General features: G+C 42.3%; 2 protein-coding genes across 3 annotated transcripts in view; both read right to left on the bottom strand.

The window, feature by feature from the left end:
- LOC126948846 (cuticle collagen 2-like) overlaps positions 1–27,678 on the bottom strand; it is a 940,772-nt gene that overhangs the window by 520,401 nt on the left and 392,693 nt on the right. The window lies entirely within an intron of this gene.
- Positions 1–27,678, bottom strand: part of KCNH1 (potassium voltage-gated channel subfamily H member 1) — a 452,445-nt gene that overhangs the window by 71,485 nt on the left and 353,282 nt on the right. For both annotated transcript variants that reach the window (XM_050781032.1, XM_050781040.1), the window contains exon 10: positions 24,644–24,840. In XM_050781032.1, the coding sequence (XP_050636989.1) occupies positions 24,644–24,840 (197 nt within the window). The remainder of the gene's footprint in view (positions 1–24,643; positions 24,841–27,678) is intronic.

Genomic DNA, 27,678 nt, shown 5'->3' with positions numbered 1-27,678 from the left:
CCAAGTCACAGGAAGGAATCTTGGTCTTCTAATTATACTTTCAAATCTCTTAAGCTGTAGGTGGTAGCTTTTTTGGCTGGGCCAGGATGGGATTATAGGGGAATCGAAAGATAAAGATAGGAATTACAAGTCAAGCAGGGACAGGTGGCAGGGAATGAGCCAATGTAAGATGGGATTTCAGAAGCCTCTTTCCAACGCCATCTTGTTTAAGACATTTGTATCTTACACTCTCCAGAGCAAACTGGATGGGCAGATACTATTAGAATCCAAGTTTGGGAAGATTCTTAAAAATATGAGAGCTCATCTAATGTTCTCATTTTACAATGAACACAACTGAGGTTAAGAACTTGCCCTGGTGGCAAATTTGGAGTAGAGCCCAAGTTCTGGCACCTAGTCCAGGGCAACAGGTACTTCCTTTAAGAGATACTGATCAATTCAGCCACTTGAGAGCCTCCAGAGGAAGAATAATGGACTGGTGCTAAGCTGGTAGGAGTTTCCTGGGCAGAGCTTTCTGGAGGAGGCATCTTTGAGTTGTGGTTCTATAGAGAGGAGAGTTATGTATGGGGTTCCAGTACTCCCAGGCCCTCTTTGATGTGGTGTAGGAAACTGGGAGGGTCAGCTACATAGACTGAGTTACAGTCTGGGTTGAGGCAGAGCAGAAGAGAGAGAAGGTCAGGAGGCTGATGAGCTGGAATGAAAGCTCAGGAATCACACTGATGAGGCTGCATTTGACAGAAGAGCTGGGAGGGTTGTGCAGGGACAGAGCCAGGACCAGATGCCCATCTTCACATGAAGAAAGCAGTTTGAGTGGTTGTATGACTAATGACTAGAGGAAGATAGAACCTGGACATAAAATTCAATTTGTAAGAATTTTAGCAAGAGTCAGGAGAGGATAAGTGTGGAGTAGGGCAACCAATGATCCCAGTTTGCCTAGGACTAAGGGGTTTCCCAGGATGCAGGGCTTTAAGTGCTAACGTTAGGACAGTTCCAGGCAAAGTGGGACAGCTAGTCACCCTGGTGTAATGGGTAGGGGCCACTGGGGTAGCGGCCTGGCTGGACCTGAGGGTGCCTACTGCTAAGAGGTAGAAGAGGGTGGCTGAAAATGTGAGGCTGGAATCCCCACTTATTAACTTTTGACTTGAAGTGCAAAGGCTGAGTGGAAATTTAGTTGTAGTTCTAGTAGCTTAAATTATTGTTCATAAAATTGAGGCACTGTATGAATAAATGCAAGAAATAAATTTATGAATAAAGCCCCCAAATCCAGGGGAAATATTAGACATGTGCTGAATCATATAAGAAACCATGGGTGGGGCCGGGCGCAGTGGCTCACGCCTGTAATCCCAGCACTTGGGAGGCTGAGGCGGGCAGATCAAGAGGTCAGGAGATCCAGACCATCCTGGCTAACACGGTGAAACCCCGTCTCTACTAAAAATACAAAAAATTAGCCAGGCGCGGTGGTAGGCGCCTGTAGTCCCAGCTACTTGGAAGGCGGAGCTTGCAGTGAGCTGAGATCGTGCCACTGCACTCCAGCCTGGGCGACAGAGCGAGACTCCGTCTCAAAAATAAAAAATAAAAATAAAAAAAAAGAAACCATGGGTGATACCTGCTCTAAAGGATAAGCAGAACACCATGGAAACACAAATTAGAGGAGAGAGAGAATTCAGCTGGATATAGACTGAGGAAGGCTGCAAGCAGAAAACAGAATCTGAGCTGGATTTTAAAGGCCAGATTGGGTTTTGACAGGAGGAGGTAAGGAAGTGTGAAGGACATTTCAATAGAAGATATATGCAGAAGAGAGTACACTGCATGTTCTGTAACTGTTGTAGCCCAGGGGGGCGAAGGTATCAGGCAAAATAATGAAGATACAATCTGAACTGCAACCGGAAATACAAGTTTATAGAAGATCCCTGGGTCTGGATTTTACTCCAAGGCTGTAAGGAATCATCGAAGATTTTAGAACAAGAAAAGGACAGAGGTCTGAGCTTGAAAGTCAACAAAAGATCGTTCTTAACCAGCTATAATGAAGGAGAGTCCATAACTCCTTGGGTATCACTTACCACCAGCTTATAACTCCTGGCAGCCAGAAGCTCTAATGTCTAACACAAATCTCTTTCCTGAGATCCTGATGTCCTCTGTGCTTTGTGAATCCCTCCGTCAAGCAGAGTTCCACTGGGTTCTAGGGAGGTGCGCTTCATGAGAAGGCAAAGGAAACTGATATTTTACTCTGAGAGTCAAAGAAACTGTCAATTAACCAAATACTTGGAACTTCTTCCAAGAACTATTGAGGAGAAGAAACACAGTTTACATAAGAATCTTCTCTGCAAAAGAAGAAGATTCCTGTGCTGGCTTCAAGGTACTCAAGGAAGAGGTGGAAAATGAGAAAAAGAGAACAGAGGATGAGGAGGGAAAAGAATAGGAGAAGAGGGAGAAAGAGGAGAAAAAGAGGAAAGAGGAGGAGGAGGAAAGGGGTGTGTAGTTGGTTAAATTGTGTCTCCTCACCAAACCTCTCCAAGGATCCTTATGTACCAGGGTCCCAAACCCTGGTACCTATTAATGTGACCTCATTTGGAAGTAAGATCTTTGAAAATGTAATTAATTGAAGGAGCTCAAGATGAAATCATCTTGCATTTAGAGTGGGCCCTGAGTCCAGTGACTGTGTTCTTAAAAGAGAAAGGTGTGGGAGATTTGAACCCGAGAGACACAGGGGTGAAGGCCATATGAACACAGAGGCAGAGATTGGAATGATGTGGTCACAAGCGAAGGATCATCAGGAGCCACCAGAAGCTGAAAGAGGCAAGGAAGGGTTCCCCGCTACAGCCTTCAAAGGAAGTGTGGCCCTACCAACACCTTGATTTCTGATCTCTGGCCTCTGGAAGTGTGACAGAATAAATTTATGTTGTTTTACGCCACCAAATTTATGATAATCTGCTATAACAGTCATAGGAAACCAATAATTTGGGGATTCCCCAAGTGTGTGTGGGACATGGGAGGGAGATATCACAGTTTGTACCACTCTCAAGTAGCCACCAACATGATGGTTTTCTTTTCCACAGGAAGTTCAAGAATGATGAGGAAAATCTGAGACTTCTGAACAATACAGGACACACACAAATAATGGAAAAGACACTAAATAAAGTGGAAACTAAGTAAACAATTGAAACGTGGAGTCAGAAGCCACTGACAGCCTAAGAAAGCCAAGTAGCCCAGCTTCCCCATGGGGTTGTCCTCGGCTTTGGTGAGGGGAGGAAGCAGGGTCTGTCCTGGACACTTGTTCCTGGGCTCAGGGCCCAGGTGTTTGGATGCACGGCTTCCCACTCTTTCAGTGGAGGTGCACCTATTGTCTCCTCGGCCAAAGACTCAGGATCATGAATAACTCATGGTAAACTCACTGGGGGGTCGTAGGCATGGATTATTTGTAAACACCATAAAAGGTCCCTGATCCAAAAGGCTCTGCACTCAAAGTGTATTACATGTACTTTCTATTCTCCCCAGGCCCTATTCCACCCCTACATCAGCCATTATAATTCTTAAAGATTTTGTGCTCAAGCCAGGGGCCCAAGTGGGGGCATTTACCCTCCATATAGTGCAAAAATACACAAATAACAATTGACCACCACATGACATAACACTTTGTAGGGTTTTCAAGCTTACAAATATCAGACTAATCTTTATCTTTGACCCAAAGGGAAAAAAATACTTCCCAAGCCAAGTAGACCTGACCTGAAAACACCACCATCTTGTCAAGAAACAGAACTTTTGGGATGATTGGATCCAAGGAATGGCTGTGTGGATTAACCAACCTTCTTCTCCCTGGCTGCCACTCTTAAGACTAATCACTGATAGGAGGAAATGCTGCTAACACATTGGTATAGTTTGGATATTTTTTTCCCTGCCCAAATTTCATGTTGAAATGTAATTCCCAGTGTTGGAGGTGGAGGCTGGTAGGAGGTGTGTGGGTCATGGGGGCGGATCCCTCATGGATTGGTGCTGTTCTTATGATAGTGAGTTCTTGTGAGATCTGCTTGATTAAAAGTGTGTGGTACCTCCCCCAACTCTCTCTATTGCTCCTGCTTTTACCATGTGATGTGCCTGCTCCACACTTCACCTTCCGCCACAAGCAAAAGCTTCCTGAGGCGTCCCCAGAAGCCGAGCAGATGCCGGCACCATGCTTGTGCGGCCTGAAGAATCATGAACCAATTAAAACTCTTTTCTTTATAAATTATCCAGTCTCAGGTATTTCTTTATAGCAACATAAGAAAGGCCTGATACACAAGAAGACACAGGCACACACACAGACACACACAAAGACACACACACAGAGCAGCAGCAACATTGCTGGCACACAACAGTCCATGAGGAAAGCAAGCAAACTTCCAGCCATTGGTGTTAGACGAGCATGCATGCATGATACAAGTGCAAACAGGGCCTGCTTCTGCAGAAGGAGACATTCGTAATCGAAGCTCATGCAGTGACAAAGGGGCAGCTGCTTATGCTTTAGTCCCCTCTGTGCCCCCTGTGCATGCAAAGCAGTCACCAGCAGTGGCAGAGAGGGAAGTAGGAAGCACAGAAAGGTCGGGGTGGGGGTGGGCTGCCCCTGCTTGTGGGCACAGAATGCAGCTTTGCTAACAGATTAGGTGGGGCTGGTGGAAATGGAAGAGGTGCTTAAAATGATTACTTATAGAGAGAATCCAAGGAGTTTTGTTGCTCATAACCACAGATAATTAGGAGCTGCCTCCAGCACTGGTCCAACAAGCTTAGAGCTGAAAGGACCCCTGTTCAGGTTCTAACCTGAGAGAAATGTCAGAGAAGAATTAGGAAGTGCTTTAACACAAAGCCCAGGATGAAAAACCTGGCAGCTCTCCAACTGCCTCAACATGCAGCATAATAGCTAAACAAAGCCACTCTGTGGCTACGTTCATCCAGCCATGAGGCAGAAGGACTGGGAAAACTGGATTTGGCATGCAAGCCCTTCCCTGGGTTTTCTTCTAGCCCAGCTCACAGTTTGGGGTTTGCAAAGGCATCCGCCTCCCTGGGCAAGAAGTTTGGCTGTGCAGAGCAGATACCAGGTTCCTCCCTTCCATAAATATTTCTGCAAAATCCATTCATCTTCCTGAAATCTCCAATTATGAGTACGCTTTGCCTTTATTTCTCAGTGCCCCTTTCTTTCCCTTAGCCCAATTCTTTCCCCAGATCCCCACTTTCCTAGGGCAAAAGAAAGTGGCTTCCACTCACAGCAAATTTTCTGAGTCCTCCCCACAGTGAAGTGAAAACCAAAGAGAGAACATTATGAGAGAAAAGCAGCCCTATTCATACATCCTTAACTTTACATAATAATTTCATAATTGTTTTTTCTGAAACCAAGTTAAATCACATTTCTGCTGCAAAAATGCTTGAAATCGTGACTTTAGGGAAGGAGAGGTTGCCAGTGTACTGCATGGCACGCTGCTAGCTACGGAGCCCCTCATGGTGTACTTTTCTTTGTCAAGATTTCCAATATTTTAAACTCCATTTCCTAACTCTACAGGTGTTCTCTTTTTTTTCATATATGATCCTTCCACCTACGGCCATCTGCCATAGGATTTGTCCCATAGCCTGAAGAAACCCTCCCCCTGCTTACAGTCTTTGGAACCCAGCTTCATATCTTGGTTCATCCAGATGGTTACAGAGATCTTCTGATAGAGTTAGGATGCAGTTTCACTTCATCAATAGGGGGTGTCCAGTGTATAATGTGCTCCAGCCTGAGGAATGCAGGGTTTTAGATGCTATAACACAAACAAATGTCCTCCTTTAAAAAATCATACTCTGTCAACCAGAAGTTATTTTCATGACTGCTTTAAGCATTTGCAAGAAGTGTGCTACGAAATACAGCAGAATACAGAAGCTGTCTGCAAATAGATCTCCAAGTGATAAGGCACAATCTTCAGTATGCTGCCTGTTACAAGAGGTTTTTAAAACATTAAATCTATCATGGAAAATACACTGGCCTTTGCTACTATAGGCAGCTCAGGGACAGTCAGATAGTTGTAAAAGTCTGGGAAGAGAAAAGTTTGAGGAGCTACTGGGACCTTATAACATTGCCAGGTACAGTGAGAATTAGGATGGAAGGGATAGTGAATTTACTGGTGGCCCCCTGGGAATATTACTTCCCAGTCCATACTGATCCACTTGTCCTTGGGGTCCCTAGACACTTCTAGAAAAGGCTAATCCTGAAGGTTGGCCTACCCTGAAAGTCTGAGACAGTTCCATTCTGGTGTCTTTAAGCAGCCTTCTCTTAGGTAAAACAAGGTCAGGAAGGAGCTAGAAACAAATTTGGGGGGTGGGGAAGCTAGATAGTGATTTCTCTCAGGAGGCTGTCTTCCTAGGTTCTTACTGATTAGCAATTCAGATTCGCTGTTCTCACATCAGCCCATCCTGGAAAAGGCACCTTCCTGATTGAGTATGAGCCATCTAATCAATCATCTTGCTTTTGTGCTGCACCTCTTCCAAATAGTGACTCCATTTCTCTGATCCTAGGAGTGCAGTCCTGGCCAATGGGCCCTTTGTACCCCAGGGGGAGGCTGTCATCCCAGTGATGAATCTGGAGGCTTCAGCATGCCCTGTCTATCTCATGTGTAATTCCATTAAAGCAGCAGGCCACTGGCTACCACTTATGGGTATCTGGGCCCTATGGAGCCACCATGGGACTTGATGAATGATGGCATTTGAATCAACCATCTCTGTGCCCTGTCCATAATAAGGGACATAGGAGTACACAGAAGGGACTGGGTTTCTCTTCTAGTCAGGTAAATTCCTACCCCTCTATCAAGATCCAGCTCAAGAGTTACTCCCTCAAAGAGTTTCCTATTCCCATGGCCAGAAAAGGCCTTAGATTCATGGTTATCATATTCCCACTCTTACTTTAAGGCTTCATCCCAGCCCAGCTTTGGCCATATTCTAAGCCACTCCCTGACTCTTCAGGTTCTGCCCAGGTACAAATCTCCAGTCAAGCTGGCTACTCAACTGAGAGCTGAAGGTCATTCCTCTGACCTCTCATGATGAACAGAAGCAAACTGCAGCTCTGAATATTCCTGTCATAGACTATCACCAGACTTTTATGCTACCTCAGTGGTACCACAGCAGAGCCACATGCCAAATAGCCATCTGTCAGGAAGATCATTCAGTCTCATTCTGCTCCATTGTTTAATTATGCAAACTCATTTGCATCTCCTTCCTCCATCTCTGAACAAACAGCAATCATGCAAATACCATCAGCTATCAAGCCCGGTGGTGGCTCCATAGATCCCGGATACCCTTAGGCAGTGGCCAGGGGCCTGCTGCTCTAACAGAATTACTAAAGAGCTACACAGGGCAGCCTCCAAAACCAACACTGGGCTGACAGCTTCCTCCAGGGGTTACTGAGGACCCATCACCTAGAGAAGCTCTACTAGGATAGAGAAATGAGGTCACTGTTTGGAAGAGGTGCAGCACAAAAGCAAGAGCATGGTCTTGAGACTCAAGCAGACCACACTCCCCACAGCTTCTTGCCTATGCTCCTCACCTGAGAGGGGCCCTACCTGCTCTAGTCACAAGTCCACAGACGGCGCCTTTTTGAGAGTTTAGAGACATTGTTTGGTGACCTAGAAGTGGAGGTCAAAGCAGGCATTTTAGTTTCAGCCCAGAGATTGGAGTGCTTGCTCTGGACAGGACAAAGGCCCCCAAAGGCAGAATTGAGTGGCAAGCGTGGAGAGTGCGCCAGCAGTAGGTGCTGGAATTAGACTCTCTCCCATCTCAGGACAGAAACAGGAGAGTAGCTGAAGCCAAGGTTTCTCCCAGGCACCAAGACTTGCAGCCAGAGACAGCTTTGTGACCTGGAACCAGTCTATGTATGCCATTACCAGATGCCCCAGCCTGCTCCCTTGGTCAGTTGGGGGACAGTGGCCTACCAGCTGAGGAGGAAGAGGGAGGTGGAACCCACTCCCCTGGAGATCTAACCTCAAGCACAGTCTACCCTTAAAGAAGTGAGAAGCACAGCCCATCAAAGTCCCCACTGAGTCAAAGAAAATGTGAGTGTGGTGTCCGCTGCTAAAGGGAGCACCACCAAAGCCTGGAAATGGACCTGGAGAGGGGATAATATATCATCCTCCACCAACCTCCTCAGTCCACTGTTGTGGACTCAGCAGTGGCTCTTTCTGTTGGGGCTCAGGGAGCATAGGCTGAGAGAAACCACTTCTCAGGCTTCTCTAGTGAATCCATCCCCAGTGAAGACAAATGCACACTGGGAGGTGGTGCTTTTCATGCTTCTCCCTTGCCTCTGTCCCTGCCCCTAACTGCCGGCTCTTACTCTTAAGCCACTTACTAGACTGCAGCCTGAATTTCATCACCAAACAAAAATTACATTGCTACAATAAGCAATGTGTGAGAAGCCACAGCACGAAAATGTGTGCAACCATGGAACTCATACAGAGCGCCTTGGTGCCCTGAAAGCTCCCAGAAATGAAGCAGTTGCTTAACACAATATATACCACTGTCATACCCCAAGGGGAAAAAAGAATTAAAAAATCAAGAAGCTTTATCCAAACCTATCCAAATGATAGACACACACACACACACACACACACACACACACACACACACACACTATATATATATATATATATATATATATATATATATATATATATATATATATATATAAAGGAGGAGTGCTGGCTTTCTCAGATGAGAGGGAACCAGTGCAAGAAGCACTGCAATAAAAAATCCAGAGTGTTCTGTCACCTCCAAGAGACCCCGCTAGCTCCCAAGCAATGGATCTGAGCCAGAATGAAATGTCTGAAATGACAAACATAGAATTCAGGACATGGATGGCAAAGACCAATACCCAACAACATCATGAGCAAGTTGAATTCCAATACAAAGAAGCCAGAAAAACAATCCAAGATTTGAAAGACAATATGGCTATATTAAGAAAAAATGAAACAGGGCTCTGGAATTGAAAAATTCACTGCAGGAATTTCAAAATATAGTAGGAAGCTTTAACAACAGACTAGACCAAGCATAATAAAGTGTTTCAGAACTCTAAGATAGGTCCTTTGAATCAACCCAAATTTGTTTGTTTGAATCAACAAAAATAAAGAAAAAAGATTTTAAAAAATGAACTAAGCCTTCAAGAAATATGGGATTATGTAATGTGACCAAATACATGACTTTTTAGCATTCTCAAGAGAGAAGAGACAGTAAGCAACCTGGAAAATATATTTGAGGACATAATTCAGGAAAATATCCCCAATCTTGCTAGAGAGGTCAACAGGCAGATACAAGAAATCTAGGGAATTCCTGTGAAATACTATACAACAGGGGTTCCCAACTCCTGGGGCCATGACTGGTACCAGTCCCTGGCCTGTTGAAAACTGGGCCATACAGCAGGAGATGAGCAGGAGGTGAACAAGCACTGCCACCGGAGCTCCGCCTCCTGTCAGATCAGCAGTGGCATTAGATTCTCATAGGAGCGTGAACTCCATTGTGAGCTGTGCATGTGAGGAATCTAGGTTGCACACTCCTTATGAGATGGAACAGTTTCATCCTGAAACCATCCCTGCCACCCCAGTTCATGGAAAAACTGTCTTCCACAAAACTGGTCCCTGGTGCCAAAAAGGTTGAGAACTGCTGCTATACAAGACAACCATTTCCAAGGCACATAGTGATCAGACTATCCAAGGTCAATGTGAAAGAAAAAAATCTTAAAGGCAGCTAGATAAAAAGGGTCATATTACCTATAAAGGGTAATACTATAATATTACCCTTTCATAGTATTAGTGTGAAAACCATCAGACTAAGAACAGACTTCTCAGCAGAAACCCTGCCAGCCAGAAGAGATTGGGGACCATTTTTGGCATTCTTGAAGAAAAGACATGCTAGCCAAGAATTTCATTTCCTGCCAAAGAAAGCTTCATAAACAAAGGAGAAATAAAGTCTTTCCCAGAGAAGCAATTGCTAAGGGGATTCATCACTACCAGACCAGTCCTACAAAAAATACTTAAGGGAGTTCTAAACATGGAAACAAATGTGTATTTGGCTGTTTTCATGCTTCTAATAAAGACATAACCGAGACTGGGCGATGTACAAAAGAAAGAGGTTTAATGCACTTATAGTTCCACATGGGGAGGCCTCACAATCATGGCAAAAGGCAAAGAGAAGCAAGTCACATCTTACATGGATGGTAGCAGGCAAAGAGAGAGGGCTTGTGCAGGGAGATTCCTCTTTATAAACCCATCAGATCTCATAAGACTTACTCACTATCATGAGAACAGCAAGGGAAAGACCTGCCCCTACGATTCAATTACCTCCCTCCAGATCCTTCCCACAACACAAGGGAATTCAAGATGAGATCTGGGTGGGGACACAGCCAAACCATATCAGAATGATACTTGCTACCACAAAAGTACGTGTAAGCACATAGCCCATAGACCCTATAAAGCAATGACAGAATTGAGACTAGCCAACAACACTACAACAGGAACAAAATCTCACAAAGCAACATTAACCTTGAGCGTCAATAGTCTAAATGCTCCACTTAAAATAAATAGAGTGGCAAATTGGATAAAAAAAACAAGACTCATCCTTTTGCTATCTTCAAGAGACCCATCTCACATGTAATGACGCCCACAGACTCAATGTAAAGAGATGGCAAAAGATCTACTGCACAAATGGAAAACATAAGACAGCAGGGAGTTGCTAGTCTTATATCACATAAAATAGGCTTCAAACCAACAAAAGTAGAAAAGGACAAAGAACAGTATTACATAATTATAAAGGTATTCAACTCAACAAGAACACTTAACTATCCCAAATATATATATAATTAACATTGGAGCATTCAGATTTATAATACTATTATTTCTAGACCCAAGAAATGACTTTGACAGCCATGAAATAATAGTGGGGGACTTCAATATCCCACTGACAGCAATAGACAGATAATCAATGCAGAAAAATAAAGAAATTCTGGGCTTAAATTTGGTACTCGACCAATCAGACTTAATAGACATCTACAGAAGACTCTACCCAACAACCACAATAGTATACATTCTTCTCATCTGCACATGGAACATACTGTAAGACTGACCATGTGCTTGGTCATACAGCAAGTCTCAATAAATTCAAAAAAATCAAAATCATAATCAAAAATCAAAATGGAATAAAAATAGAAATCAATTCCAAAGGAACTCTTAAAACTACCCAAATACATGGAAACTAAACAACTTGCTCCTGAATGACTTTTAGGTAAACAACAAAATTAAGGCAGAAATTTTAAAAAATTCTTTGAAACAAATGAAGACAGAGACACGACATACTAAAACCTCTGGGATGCATCAAAAGCAGTGTTAAGAGGAAAGTTTATAGTTCTAAATGCCTGTATCAAGAAGATAGAAAGATCTGAAATTAACAACCGAAGATCAGAGCTAAAGGAACTAGGAAAAAACAAACTAAATCCAAAGCTAGCAGAAGAAAAGACACAGCAAAAATCAGGGCAGAACTAAATGAAACAGACCAAAAATACTGATTCTTCCAGTTCATAAGCATGAAATGCTTTTCTGTTTGTGTTGTCTATGATTTATTTAAGTAGTATTTAATAGTTCTTCTCGTAGAGGTCTTTTACCTGCTTGGTTAGATGTATTCCTAGGTATTTTATTTTTGTGTGTGTGGCTACTGTAAATGAAATTGCATTTCTCTATGGTACTCTCTATGATCAAGTACCATAGAGAGGATCAACAAAACAAAAGGTTCGTTCTTCGAAAAGGATAAACAAGATTGATAGACCACTAGCTAGATTAACAAAGGAGAGAGAAGCTCCAAATAAGCACAACCAGAAGTGACAAAGGAAATATCACAACCAATCCCACAGAAATATAAAAGATCCTCAGAGACTATTATGAACATCTCTACATACACAAACTAGAAAATCTAGAAGAAACTGATAAATTTCTGGAAACACATAACCTCCCAGGATTGAATCAGGAAGAAAAAGAAATCCTGAACAAACCAATAGTGAGTAATGGAATTGAATCAGTAATAAAAAACCTGCCAACCAACAAAAGCCCTGGACCAGATGGATTCACAGCCAAATTCTACCAGATGTACAAAGAAAAGCTGGTACCAGTCCTACTGAAACTATTTTTAAAAATTTGAGGAGGAGGGACTCCTCCTTAACTCATTCTACTAAATCGGCATCATTATGAGACCAAAATCTGGCAAAGACACAACAAAAAAAGAAAACTACAGATCAATACCCTGATGAACATAGATGCAAAAATCCTCAGCAAAATACTAGGAAACTAAATCCAGCAGCACATCAAAAAGTTAATTCACTGTGATCGAGTGGGCTTTATTCCTGGGATGCAAGGATGGTTCAACATGTGCAAATCAAAAAATGTAATTCACCATATAAACAGAATGAAAAACAAAAACCATGTAATCATCTCAATAGATGCAGAAAAAGTAGTCAATACAATCCAAAACCTCTTTATAATGAAAACCCTCAACAAACCGGGAATTGAAGGAACACACCTCAAAATAATAAAAGCCATCTATGACAGACACACAGCCAACATCCTACTGAATGGACAAGAGGTGGAAACATTCCCCCTAAGAACTAGAACAAAACAAAGATGTTCACTCTCATCACTCCTATTCAACATAGTAATGGAAGTTCTAATCAAAGTAATCAGACAAGAGAAAGAAACAAAGGGTATCCAAATAGGAAAGAAGAAGAAAAACTATCTCTTTGCTGATGACATTATTCTATATCTAAAAAACCCTAAAGACCAAAAGTCTCCTAGATTTGATGACTTCAGGAAAGTCTCAGGATACAAAATCAACATACAAAACTCAATAGCATTTCTATATACCAATAATGTGCAAACTGAGAGCCAAATCAAGAATGCAATTTCATTTACAGTAGCCACACACACAAAAATAAAATACCTAGGAATACATCTAACCAAGCAGGTAAAAGACCTCTATGAGAAGAACTACTTAAACAAATCATAGACAACATAAACAGAAAAGCATTCCATGCTTATGAACTGGAAGAATCAGTATCATTAAAATGTGCATCCTTCCCAAGGCAATATACAGATTCAACACTATTCCTATCAAGTTACCAATGTCATTTTTTTTTTCACAGAATTAGAAAAAACTGCTCTAAAATTCATATGGAACCAAAAAAACAGCCCAAATAGCCAAAGCAATCCTGCACAAAAAGAATAAATCTGGAGGCAATCACATTATCCAACTTCAAAGTACACTATGAGGTTACAGTAACCAAAACAGCATGGTACTGATACAAAAACAAATACACCAATGGAACAGAATAGAAACTTTGAAATGAAGCCACACACCTAAAACTAACTGGTCTTTGACAAAGTCAACAAAAACAAACAATAGGGAAAGAATACCCTATTTAATAAATGATATGAGAAAATTGGCTAACTATATGCAGAAGAATGAAACTGGACCCCTACCTCTCACCATATACAAAAAATAACTCAAGATGAATTAAAGATTTAAATGTAAGACCTGAAACTATAAAAATCCTAGAAGAAAATCTAGAAAATACCCTCTTAGATATTGACCTAGGCAAATAATTTATGCTAAGCCCTCAAAAGCAAATGCAACAAAATTAAAAATTGACAATTGGGGTCTAATTAAATGAAAGAGTTTCTGCACAGCAAAAGAAACTACGAACAGTGTAGACAGACAACCTACTGGATGGGAGAAAATATTTGCAAACTATGCATCTGATAAAGAACTAATATCCAGAATCTATGAGGAACTTAAATCAACAAGCAAAAACCAAATAACTTCATTAAAAAGTGGGCAAAGGACATGAACAGATGCTTCTCAAAGGAAGACATCCAAGTGGCCAAGAAACATGAAAAAATGTTCAACATCACTAATCATCAAAGAAATGCAAACCAAAACCACAAAGAATACCATCTCACACCAGTCAGTATGGTTATTGTTAAAAAAAAGTCACAAAATAACAGATGGTGAGGTTGGGGAGAAAAGGGAACGCTTACACATTGTTGGTGGGAATGCCAATTAGTTTAGCCCCTGAGGAAAACAGCTTGGAAAGTCTCAAAGAACTACAAATAGAATTACCATTCCACCCAGAAATCCCTTTACTAGTTACAAATCCAAAAGAAAATAAATTATTCTACCAAAAAAGACACCTGCACTCATATGTTTATCACAGCACCATTCACAATAGCAAATACATAGAATCAACCCAGGTGCCCATCAACAGTAGATTGGATAAAGAAACTATGGTACATATACACCTGGAATACTACAGAGCCATTAAAAAGAACAAAATCATGGCCTTTGCAGCAACATAAATGCAGCTGAAGTCCATTATCCTAAGTGAATTAATGCACAAACAGAAAACTATATACCACATGTTCTCACTAATAAGTAGTAGCTCAACATTGAGTACACATGGACACGAAGATGGGAACAATAAATACTTGGGATTCCAAAACTGGGGGTGGGGGTACGGAAGGGTCCAAAACTGGGCAGGGGGTAATGGTGGTGGGTGAAAGGGTTAAAAAACTATCTACCACTGGGTAGTATGTTCACTACTTGGATAGTGGGATCACCAGAAACCAAAACCTCAGCATCATGTAACATACCCATGTAACAAACCTGCACACATACCCCCAGATTCTAAAATTTAATAAAACAAACAACGGCAAAAAGAGTATGGGCTTGATGACTGCCAGGCTTGAGCTGCAATTCTAACTCCAATTAGCTTAATGGATCAGGGGCAAATTATTTAACCTATCTTGGCCTCAGTACCTAAGTGGGATACATGTAAAGGCGTTAGCACACACTTGGCAGATGAGACAATAAATTGGGATGGTTATTATATTTTATGCTGGCACCAGTGATATCTGCAGAGGCTGAGAGACCTCCACAATCAGGTCCCGGGGGAGAGAAAAAACGGGGAATGGGCTATGAAATATATAGGAAAAGCTTCAGAAGGACAAAGAAGGAAAGATGACTCTTTTAGCCAAGGCTTTAAGATATACAGCAATAGGCCAGCTGTGATGGCTCATGCCTGTAATCCCAGGACTTTGGGAGGTCAAAGTGGGTGGATCACTTGAGGTCAGGAGTTCAAGACCAGCCTGGCCGAGATAGTGAAACCCTGTCTCCACTAAAAATACAAAAAATTAGCCAGGCGTGGTGGTGGGTGCCTGTAATCCCAGCTACTCGGGAGGCTGAGGCAGGAGAATTGCTTGAACCCAGGAGATGGAGGTTGCAGTGAGCCAAGATCGCGCCACTGCACTCCAGCCTGGGCGACAGAGGGAGACTCTGTCTCAGAAAAGAAGAAGAACAGAAGAATATATAGCAGTAATAAGATGGAGGGACATGCCCAATACTGGTTGGCAGATTTGTATATTTTTGTTGGTTGGTTGGTTGGTTGGTTGGTTGGTTGACGGATTGACTCATTGAATTATTGAACATTTGCTTTGTACCAAGCTCTAAAAGAGCTGATCAAGACAGAGAAGTGTGGCCAGGTAGGGTGGCTCATGCCTGTAATCCCAGCACTTTGGGAGGAACACCTGAGGTCAGGAGTTTGAGACCAGCCTGGCCAACATGGAGAAACCCCGTCTCTACTAAAAATACAAAATTAGCTGGGCATAGTGGCGCATGCCTGTAATTCCAGCTACTCAGAAGACTGAGTTGGGAGAATAACTTGAAACCGGGAGGCAGAGGTTGCAGTGAGCCAAGATCACGCCATTGCACTCCAGCCTGGGCAACAAGAGCAAGATTCCATCTCGGGAAAAAAAGTTAACTGGAAATACAACGAGAACTACAAAGAGGTGATTGTTGCTAATTGAATTAAAAGACAAGGGGCTTCATCTAGACTAGAGAGATTAAAGAGAAGCTATATGGAGCAGGGTCCCATTATAAATTCAAAATTTCAATCTAGAAATCTAAGTTAAGCACAGGCAGGGTAAGGACCATTAAGTGACATTAGTAAGAAGTAAACTGCCAACAACAAGGTTTGCAGCGAGATAAACCAAAACAGCGTGGACCTCTGACATATATTATACCAGATATGGTCTGCATGGACATTTGGTCTGGGATAGATTCTATATGTGAGCTCATATGCAGGTATTCAAATCCCCCTTGGAAATGGAGGAGAACTAACATTTCTTTTTATTCATCTAACATCTTATAAGGTAATTATTGTTATCAGAGGAGAGGCAGCCTGGGTTCAAATCCTGACTCTGCTTACCAAAAGCAAAGGCTACAATAAAAACCTCCATAACTTACTGTCAAAATTTATAAGGACATGCTCAGAACCACAGGGCACATTTTTAAGAGTAGAAGGAACACTTAAATAGGAAAAAGGAAGCCCAAACAACATGGCAGATGAGTTAGAAATGTGAAATTTGACTGGGCCAAAGAAAGAATGAGAAAGTAACTTGCAAGGAGGAACTTTGAAGCTAGTTAGAAAACATCTTTTGACAGCCTTCTAACATTAGCACAAGCGAAACGCACTTTGAAAATATGACTGGCTATTCACTAGAAAATGAGTGGGCCACTGGGCATTTGTAAGAGGTGGGAGGGGAGCTGAGTTGAGGAAGATGTTTAGAAATTGGGGAGACCCTGCCAGTAATCTCTGTTTGGGACTTTACTGAGGACCAGGTGACAGAGATTCCCACTGCCGGAGTATATTTTGGCTTCTTGATGTTTCAGAGGCAAGGCCTGTTTGCTCCACAGGTCAGTGATCATTTGAGCTGGAAGAGATACTAAAGAACATCTAGACCATGCTTCCTAAATGTGCTCTGTAAAACACTAGCTCTGGTGGATTTTAACAGGTATTTCATAATAGATAATACTTACAGATATAATTCAAAATTTTAGGGAACACATGAATGAGAAATCTTGGGTTACACATCTAAGACAGCAAGAAGCCAACTTGCTCACTTGAGGATGAACTTCTGATCTAGGATCCATGAGCACTACCCTTATTATGCTTCAATTACATACACCTAAGAAATTATTATTAAGGATGCTACTCTCCTCCAAAAGACTGCACTAACCTTATATTCTTCTAAACTAAGCCAGATCTTTTCTAATTTGTGGTAAACACTGTATGTAACAGTACATCAAGTAACTTGATGAGTATTAAAAGATAAATTACAACTTTCCTCCTCCTTCCTCTCTTCCATGCCTGACTCTACCATTCCCTCCATTCATTCTGTTATAGGAGGAATCAGATCCATTTTGAATCCAACAGAGCCATTCTTCACCAAACCTCACTGATGAACCACCTGGATCTCTGGGGCTACTTGAGGGGGTCAGCCTCAAATTTTAGAATTTTCTGTTCAGGAGATTTCTAGATGTTAAAATTCAGCCTATTACTTCTTTTTAAAAACTTTTAGCACCTAATGGGACCTAAGTCCCAGAAAAGCTAAGTAATACATTTGATGATTTTATTGTCATCATCCTTATCATTATCAGCATCCTCTTTATCATAATGATAGCCATACAAACACTGAGAATTTGCTATGTCAAAGAATGGTGCTGAGGCCTCTATTTCATACCTGAATAAAGTAGGGCCTAGAGAGGTTAGGTAACTGGCCTGAGGTCACTAAATAGGGCCAGGATTTGAATTCAAATACTCTGACTGCAGGATCCACATTTTAAACCACCAATCTAGTACCTCCACATGATTATCCTACCAGCCAAACCCTTATGGCTCCTATTTTTCTTTGCTCTGCTGCCCCCATTGCTATGAATAATGGAAGGGAAGTAACACAGCTGTATACTACCACATGTGAGGCAATGTGCCTGGCACTTTCTCACTCTTTCCCATCACTACCATTTGGGGTAGGCAGTGTAGATCCACGGAAGACGACAAGGTGTACTTGTTCAATGCCACCCATCCTGACCCCCTGCCCCAGCTAGCAAATGGCAGAGCCTGGATGTGAAGATCTAGCTTTAAAGCCCACGTTCATTCCAGAACTTCATTAAACTTCACTAAAACTTCCTTAAAAATAGCCAGACATAGCCTGACAGACTACAGTTTAAGCTAATTCATACATAATGAAGCATGGAGCACTTTTATTATCTTCCACCTCCAGCATCAAGATGGGGTTCTGCTAAATGTTTCTTGGGGTACTGGGGAACACCTGAGGACCCATGAAAGACTGCACAGGTCCCTAACATCGCTCACTGATCCTCTTGAGGAAAACGGAAATTGATTTTGATTTACGGTTTGTTGTTCTGAAAGAATTATGGTCATGTCACTCACATCATCTCTCCCCCTCCCCCGACTCCTAATTCCAACACCATGATTTTATTATCTTTTTGGCTTGACAGACTAATAGATGATTTTAATTTCACAGAAGCCCACATATGGAGGGATGACAAGGAAAATATGGGCTATGCAGAGATCATTTTTAAAACTTAGGCTATGATGATTCAGGGGGGAAGTGGATGACATTTTTAAGTACCTAGCTTTAAGGTCTTTCTTTCCATCTTACCAACCTTCCACAGGAATTTGTTCAGGGAGAAAACTGAAAAGCTTTCCACTGCCACTTATGAGCAGAGCTTTCTCCAAGCATTCAATGCTTTCATCTTCTCTTCTCCAGAATAAAATGCTCTTTGGTTAAAGTGGGCTAGAAATGTACATATGGTATTCAAGACAGTTCACTATGGCAACCTCAGTTTTAGAAAACAGGCATTAGGAGGGCCCAGCTTTGAAAACATCAGTAACTATAGTCCCAAGCTCCCTCCCAAACTCACTAAGTTGGGGCTTTAACCAAACTAAAAAAAAAAAAAAATCATCCTGGAACAAATTAATATAAACAAACACTGCACAAAACAAACTCAATACACAACAATATTGGCTTTAAAAATAAAGCCCTACACACAGAATGAGAACCGCCCTCCCAATTACCTACGTGCCAATTATCCCATGCACTGACTGCTGTTAATTACCTAATTGCTTGTCTGCAGTACATCATTTAATTGTGGTACATTGCTTCTACTGTCCTAATGATCAGAAGGAGAATGTAATTCCCTAGGACCTGGGGAGTGAAACCTTACCTCAGGTTGAAAGGAAAGTACAGCCCAAGTGAAACATTGAGTAAAGAAATAAGGCTGGTTATAAACCAAGGGCAACAAAGTGTGAATTCAGAACCTCCAAGACTGGAGGTGGAAGTAGGGGATGGGCAGTGGGGAGGAGAAAGGGAAAAGTATGTATTGAGTGGTTCCTACAGGTACTGTGTCACTTTTTCTTTTTGTTTGTTTTACTGTATGTAAACTTCTCAATAAACCTAATTAGGGCAGCCATAAAAAAGAATGAGTTTGTGTCCTTTGCAGGGACATGGATGAAGCTGGAAACCATCATCCTCAGCAGACTAACACAGGCACAGAAAACCAAACACCAAATGTTTTCACTCATAAGTGGGAGTTGAACAATGAGAACACATGGACACAGGGAGGGGAACATCACACACTGGGGCCTGTCGGGGGGTGGGGGCCAAGGGGAGGGAGAGCATTTGGACAAAAACCTAATGCACGTGGGGCTTATAACCTAGATGACGGGTCATAGGTGCAGCGAACCACCATGGCACATGTATATACCTAGGTAACAAACCTGCATGTTCCGCACATGTATTTCAGAACTTAAAATAAATACATAAAATGTAAAAAACCTAATTAGGAAGGACTTGTACTGCCCCTTCTCACAGACAAAGAAACTGAGGCTCTGAATAGTTAAGTAACTTGCCCAAAGGCACATAGCTGGTCAGCAGTCAAATCAGTATTCAAACCTAGTCCTTAGACTCAAAGCACTGCCCTTTCTAGTGAGTTACTAACAGCATGGCTGGGTTAACCCGCTGCCTAACCAAAGCGAAACATGTCATGCTTCCCACACCCAGCACACCCAGCTACCTGCTGTGCCCCTGTCACTACAAGGGGGAAATTTGTCACATCTCCCAACCTGGGGTATTACTGTGGTTTTACCATACATGTTTCTGAGTGTACTGGCGGTGGCAAAGGCCACTGGAGAAAGATACTTAGGAGACAACACAAGCCTCCCCTGAAAAGTTAACAGAGTAGAATGCAGAAGCCAAAGAATACCAATATGGGAAGAGCTGAGAGCCACACTTCACTGAGGCTGCCACAGAATGTGACACTGCTTAGCCAGAAGAGCACATGCCAGGTTTGGAATCTGCCACTTATTAACCAGGCAATCTTGGAAAAGGGGTTTTCTTCCTCACAGGGTCCTAGTTTATTCAATTGAGAAATGGGAAAGATACGGTAATATCATGAGGCTGTTCCAAAGATGTAATAAGCTGACATACACATACTGATACAGTGACGTAGCTTGCACAATATCTGGAGTTGGTAATAACTTACTGTTTATAGTCTGCAAAGCTCTGATTACAGATACAAGATGAAACCAGGCCTGGAGGAAAATGCACGTAGACCTGGCACCCTAGAGAGCCAAGGATTTGATGAGGAAGGCTCTAATTCCCCTTCTTTTCATGAAGAGCCACAAGCCACCTCCCTCAGAAGAAACAATAATGCTATGCTTTTCTTTTGTGCTTCCCTCTAGACTCCCTGTTAACTGACCTAAGATCTCAAAATAGCCTGATTTTTCCCTCCAAGAATGGAACTGGCCAAAACGGTGGGCAATTGCTGACCTCTTCACTGGCAGGAGCTGGAGAGGCAGCAAGGCCAGCAATGGATTCCACTTCTCAGAGTGACTGATCCCTCCTTTGCTGCAAGAGGTGCAGAGAACCTACGGCTAACACCTACCCTACAGAACATTGTGCAGGGCAATAACCCTGCGTGAACAAAGGCAGAGGAACTGCCTTCTTTTTACTTTTCAAAAGGCACAGGATAATAAAGAATAGGGTATCAATCAAGTGGATGGAACAAAATAACAATAACACACAAATGAATTGAGCACTTGCTATGTAGCTTTGCACTCATGTGAGCTTTGCAAATATTATCTTATTTAATGCTTGCAACTACCCTACAAGTTAGACATTTTCATCATCCCCATTTTACAGAAAGGAAACTTTTTTAGCTTATCCAGAATTATAGAAGCAATAAGTGGCAGAAGCAGGACCCAGACCAAAGTCTCACCTGGCTCAGACCTCACAAGCAAGAAAAACTAAAGGTCAAAATGCTGGATTTGCCTCCAGGTTCTGTCTCTTTCATCCTTGTCTGTGCCCTCATGTGGCTTTGGAGGAAATGGAGGAAATCAACAGTTTCTTTCTGAGTTGGGTTCCAAGAGCAGAGCTGAGAGCTAGGTGATGTTTATACCCTTGGATTTAGGGGAAAAGGAATGTGGCTTAGAATACAGAGGCTAGAGTAGGACAGGAAGCTGTGATCAGGAAGGCTTTAGTCAAGGTGTCACTTCTGGCTCCAATTCTTTCATTACCAACCCAGCTCTGTGACCTTTCTATAAAATGTGAAATGAGGATGTTAGGGAAGTAGGGAAGAGACTGAATGGTTACCAAGTCATCTTCCAGCTCAGAGTCTTTACTGCACATTGGAGAAGATCTGCAAGATCAAGCAACTCCCCAGACAGACGTCAAAGGCACTCTGTTGTCAAGAATCTTAGCAAATAAAACACTTAATTTTGCCAAGATAGAAACAGCTACAACAATACACTTCACTTTACCAGGAAAAAAAATAGCTACAAGAATAATTCATGCATGTAATGTTCTTGTCTTCCATGCCCTACGTAACTACAAATTAATTCTCAGAAGGACACAACAAGAGACTACAATGGCAATACCAAAATGACAAGCCTCTTTTTTTTTTTTTTTCCAAAAAAGAATGGCTACCTCTTTACACAAAGGCTTTCACTAAAATTCCTTTGGATCCATACCAGACTCATACATAGTCACTCAGAGCTGGAAGGAAATTTGCAGGTCAGTTAGTCTGACTCTCCAACAGTTGCCTAAGTCCCTTCCACAATGTTTCTGAGTATGGGTACCTAGGAGATGCCTAAGTACCCTCATAATAACGAACTTGATACACTCAAAGCAGCCTATTTCATTTTTTTGGGAGTTCTGATTTTTTTTCAAAAGACTTTTTATACTGTGCCAAAATCTGTCTATAATTTTGGTTCTTCCTCTGTACCCTGTGGCTATAAAAACTCCTCCACAACAGCCCTTCAAATATGTAGCCCCTGAGTCTTCTCTTCTGCAGAGCTATCACTCTGTACTTATAGAAAAAACCTGACCACTGAGGTGTCATTGTTTTTGTTGTCATTCTTGTGTTTTTTTTAAAGACAGATTTACTTGAGCCACCATTATTCCAAGAAGATTACTCCTCCAAATAACCCAAACTGCGTATTTTTTCAACCTATATTATCAGCAACACTGAAAGCTGATTATAATCAACTTGCTTTCACAGAAAGAAGGAATACATCAAAAAATAGACTATAAGAGAATCCACTTGGCTAAATGTATCACCAGCAAGCATCCTATGTTCCCAACCAACAGATCAACCAGGAAGAACACTGGATGCACATTTCTCCACCACCGCCCACCCTCCACTAGAATTTAAATGGCCGGGTTTCAAACCACAGAACTATAAAAACCATCTCGCCACAATCTTGCATTTTATAATGTGGAAGTTGAGGCCCAGAGATCCCATCTGTTTCTCCTTGCCATTCCCAAACTTTTATTAATTCTAGGCACCCCACACTTGGTTATGCACTGAGGATACTAAGGCACCAAGCCCTTGCCTTCACAGGTCTCTGTGCAGGGACCCACAAGATAGTCCAAGGGATTTAAAACAGGTTGAGGAATATTGCTGGGGTAGCCCAGTGACAGGCATTGGACTTAGAAGACAAAGGGTTGTTTCCTTTCTCCAGACTTTGTGCAAATTGCCCCTCCCAGTAGATCATCAGTCCCTTCTGTTTGGCAAACTCGTACTTTGGACTCAGCTCAGGTATCACCCCTGACAATTAATCCTTGACTCCCTTTAGCTGTCCGCCTCCTTTATGCTCCCATAAAACCTTGTTCAAATCACAATCACTGTACTTACCATCTTCTACGCAATTATCTTTCTTGTGTTAACTTTTCTATTAGACTTTAGGTTCCTGGAGATAGGGAACTGAGTATCATTGGGTTTTATAAGTCTAGTCTCGTTCAGTTGGTACAATACTGGGTTTGATGAATAAAAAAGTAAACATTTCAGCAGTTTTTAGGGCTAACAGGGGTTTGTCACATACAGAAAAGAATTCCAGGTTGGGAAAGCAGCAGGCAGAGACACAGCACTCTGAAGGGGTGTCGCGTGCTTGGAGAACTGTGTGGAATTCTCATGGTGGCAATTCAGGGTGGGAAGGGTGGGCATAGAGAGAAGTTGAGGTCAGGGCTCAGGGGTTAAGTTTGGGCCAGATGTGGACAACCACATACACCATGCTGAAATGTACAGATAATATCCTTTCGTCAGGTAGGAGAGTGACAGATCAGATTTTTAAGGTTAGTCAAGCAGCCATAAGAAGGAAGCACTCCATTGAGGGCAGACATGAGGCAGGAAGGTGAATTTGGAGCCCACTACATGATCCAGCTAGGGCATGAGGAAGGTTTTTAATGAAGAGCTTTGTGTCCTGAGAATTCTGTGGGGGCCTTGAGGATGAAGGCAAAGTACTGACTTAGATTTGAGAGCTTAAATAGAACCAACAGGATCTGATGAGTAACACGAGGCTTCAGAGAGGGAAAAGCAGCATCAACGTTGATGCCAGGGTTTCCCAGGACAAATTAGACAATGTAAATAGGAACCATGAGACAAGAAGCAGGTTGGGGAAAAGATTAAGTAGTCATTTTAGGAAAGATTCCTATGACAACCTTTCCATATGATTTCTCCAGGTGCAGAGCTATCTTATTATTGTTTTAACCAAAAGAGTTAGAGAGATGAAGTGCAAGAAAATCTGTCGTAAAAACCCCAAAAGTATGAGACCAATACTTTAATCCTCACAGAGACAGATGGAGCAGTTCTGATGATTTGAGAGTGGAAGAAACAACTTAAGGTGAAAAATCTTCTGGTTCTTAAACCACCAATCATTTCTCAACCAGTTTAGTTGGCAGTTGCATGCAAAATATTCTCTAGACAAACAAATTCCATGTCTCTCTTATTCTCTGGACCCAACTAAGTCATTTTCATATCTGTTAAAAAATTATCATTACTAGCTGACAGGCTAATGGCTTCACACTACTCAGCAAATCCCAGTCACCGCAGAGAATTCAGTTTGCAGTAATTAAGTGGCCCCACAGAGCCATTTTGCTGACTAGCAACCTCACGCTTTACTCATCTTTTCAAAATGCTAGGAGGTCTAGATATTGATGAGGGGAAAAAAAAAAGCCACATCCCTGCCCCCAGCACACACATGAATAAATCCCTTCTGCACCAAAATGGATCCATCTTCTAATCTAGCAACATCCCCTCTCTCCTCCATTTTATAGCAAAAGCCCCGCAGAGCAAACAACAAACAGAACCTCTTTAGAACCAATTACTCTACTTAAATAAACAGCAAAGGGACTTTTCTGGTCACAGTGATTATCCAAAGTGCACAGGGACTGTTCTTTGTAGAAAATAACTGAAACTTTTAACTCACCCTCTTCCTCAGGTTGTATGTCAGAATCAGGTTCCGGGAGAAGGAATGGGAGAAGGCTGTGTAGAATTCCAGCACTTTCTGCAGGGCATCCCGCTTGATCACATGCAGATCGCAGTAGGTCAAGGCCCTCACATTGGCACAGGACTGGGCAAGGGTGGCTTCCTTCCAGAACACATCTCCAAACACATCTCCTTTTCCTAAGGAGAGAAGGTGGTCATGAGGAACGTGTTGGCCAGGAGAGGTCTCCCCATCCAGCTGGCTTCCCTCTATTCCCCAGAACTGCTGTCCATTCAGCATTCTGCAGATTGGGCTCAGAAAAGGCAAACACTATTTTAACGTGAACCTTAACAACATGCAGTTTAAGAAATGTTTAAGTAGCAGTTAACACATGCCAAAGTTTAATCACTTTGAAATCATTTATGTCACCTCCTCGAAGGGTTATCTTGATCATCCTATCCAAAACAGGACACACACGCCCATTATTCTGTATCACACCCCTTTTCTCCCCCATAACACTAATCATAATCTTTCATTATATTACTTGTTCACTGGTTTATTGCATGTCTTTCAACTTGATAGCTCATGTGTCTTATTCATCCACATAACACAGTGCCTGCACATGGTAGGAGCTCAACCAATATTTATAGGCAGAAAGAAAGAACGGAGGTAGACTGTGGTGGGTCTATACTAGTGTGACTGAGAGGTGAATATTTAAGGGAGCATGTGGACTCTTCATCAGCGATCTAATGAGCAAGAGAGGTCTCTCTCTGGGATGATTCACATGCAAGAAGTCAGACAGAGTTCTTTCCTTACCACAGTGTGTCCACCACCCTAAGGTTTATGTTTGTATGGTGCCTCTTTCTCATCCTCTCTCCCATACCTCCTTCCAGAGCATGTTCCTTACCCTTGCTAAATGTCCTCCTGGTGGTATAAAAATATGGGCCCTATATAAATGGCATCTCCAGGATCCTCTCTATCCCTAGCATTCCACAAGAAAACATTTAATAAGTCAATAGAATAATGCTATGGACTGAATGTGTGTGCCCCTCCCCCTTAATTCATATGTTAAAATCCTAACCCTCAGTGCAATGATATCAGGAAGCGAAGCCTTTGGGAGGTAATTAAGTCACGGGGGTGGAGCGTCTCATAAATGGGATTAATGTCCTTATAAAAGGGACTCCTAAGAGCTCTCCTGCGCTCTTTCTATCATGTGAGGATACAATGAGAAATAGGCAGTCTGCAAACCAGAAGGGGGCCCTCACCAGAACCTGACAATGCCAGCCCCTGGTCTCAGACTTCCAGCTTCCAGAACTGAGAGAAATAAATTTCTGTTGTTTATAAGTTACCCAGTCTATGGTATTTTGTTATAGAAGCCCAAATTAAGACAAGTACTAATCCCATATAGCCATATTCTGGGTCAAAGCTTTATCAGTCGTCTTTAACCATCTGCTTTTCACACCTAGGGATATTCTTCCTACCTTTGCCAGCAAGCAACATTTTAACATATGTCAAATGCAAAGCCTAATTCATTTCTGGCATAGCCTCTGGTTATAAATAGTTTAAAATGTTGTTTATCTTGCCTCTAAATTTTCAGCACGATAAACACAAATTTGAATCCCCAGGGAGCCAACGAGGAGTACGCAGGAGGAAGGGGAAAATGCTACCAAGGGTGAAAAGTAATGTATTCAAGGGAGTTGTCAGCCTGTGCATCCAGATCGGCCAAGCTCCACAGCTGAAATCAAAGGACCTGTAGCTCAGTGTGTTTAACAGGCCAGCTGTTTTCCTGATTAAAGCTAAGGAGGTAATTATACTTCCAAGTACATGGATAGAACTTGACTTTACCTCAAACATCAAAAAGTGTCCATTCTAAGTATGTAAGATAGCTGTGGGCACAGCCTTCCCTAAGCACCTCCAAAATGTGAGCTGAAAAACATTTATACTAGACATATTACTTCACAGTTCTCTATGTGTTTGTGGTTCTAATTTACGAAGATGGTTTTACTGAGTCAATGTGAATAGGATACATACTTGGGGTAGCTTCTAGGCAAATACGTCTTTAAAACTGTGCTACTTAGATTCCCTAACTAAGTTCTTTTTTCAAACATCTGTAACATAGGTGGCTCATTTAGGGCTGGGGTCAGTAAAGGGGAATGTTTCTCTCTGTAGGACGCTAACTGGCTTCCACAGAAATAGGCTCATTTATTGTGTACTCCCCAGTACTCAGTTCTAACCAACAAAGCTGGCCAATTCATTTGTAAATGTTATATGTATTAAGCATTCTATAACCTCCCTACACTGCCCACAATGGCTTATGCACCCTTCATATTTGTGTCATCTTGTTCCTCAAGGGAACGTCCTTCCTCCAGAACATTATGGTAGGTAGTTAAAAATAGGCCCTACCCATTCTTTTCCCCGCAGTACACACATGCTGCAACTCCCATCAAGAGGTGAAGTCTAATTGCCTCCCCTTGAATCTGGACTGGCCTTAGTCACTCCCTGGCCTCAACCAATAGAATGTGGAAGAAGCGATGTTCTGGGATTTTGAGTCAAGGTCATAAGAAGCCTTGCAGCCTCCGCCTGGATCTCTGAGAACACTCATTCTTGGGACTGTCCCTCTTGGAACCCAATCAACAAGTGAGAAGCACAAGCCACACAAGGGGTCACATGTGTGTGCTGGGGCCCACAGCCCAGCCGAGCTCTCAGCTGACAGTCTCAACTGCCAGTCATGTCAAGAAGCCATCTTAGTTGTCCTGCTCAGTCCAGCCTTCAGATGACTACAGCCCCAGTCAATGCCTGACTGCACCCACATGTGGGAAGTGCAAGTGACAACCAACCAGCTGAGCTAAACAACCCACAGAATGGAAGAGACAATAATAAGTTTCTTAAGCCATTAAATGTAGGAGTGGTTTGCTACACAGCAATAGAGAGCCAGAATACACAGAATCATGGAGCTTGAGACCAGTCTGGGCAACAAAGCAAGACATCGCCTTTACAAAAAAATGAAAAATAGCTGGGCATGGTGGCATGCACCTGTA

The sequence above is a fragment of the Macaca thibetana genome, chromosome 1 (assembly GCF_024542745.1).
Source record: "Macaca thibetana thibetana isolate TM-01 chromosome 1, ASM2454274v1, whole genome shotgun sequence".
Classification (NCBI taxonomy): domain Eukaryota; kingdom Metazoa; phylum Chordata; class Mammalia; order Primates; family Cercopithecidae; genus Macaca; species Macaca thibetana.
This window is presented reverse-complemented; position numbering and strand designations above follow the sequence as displayed.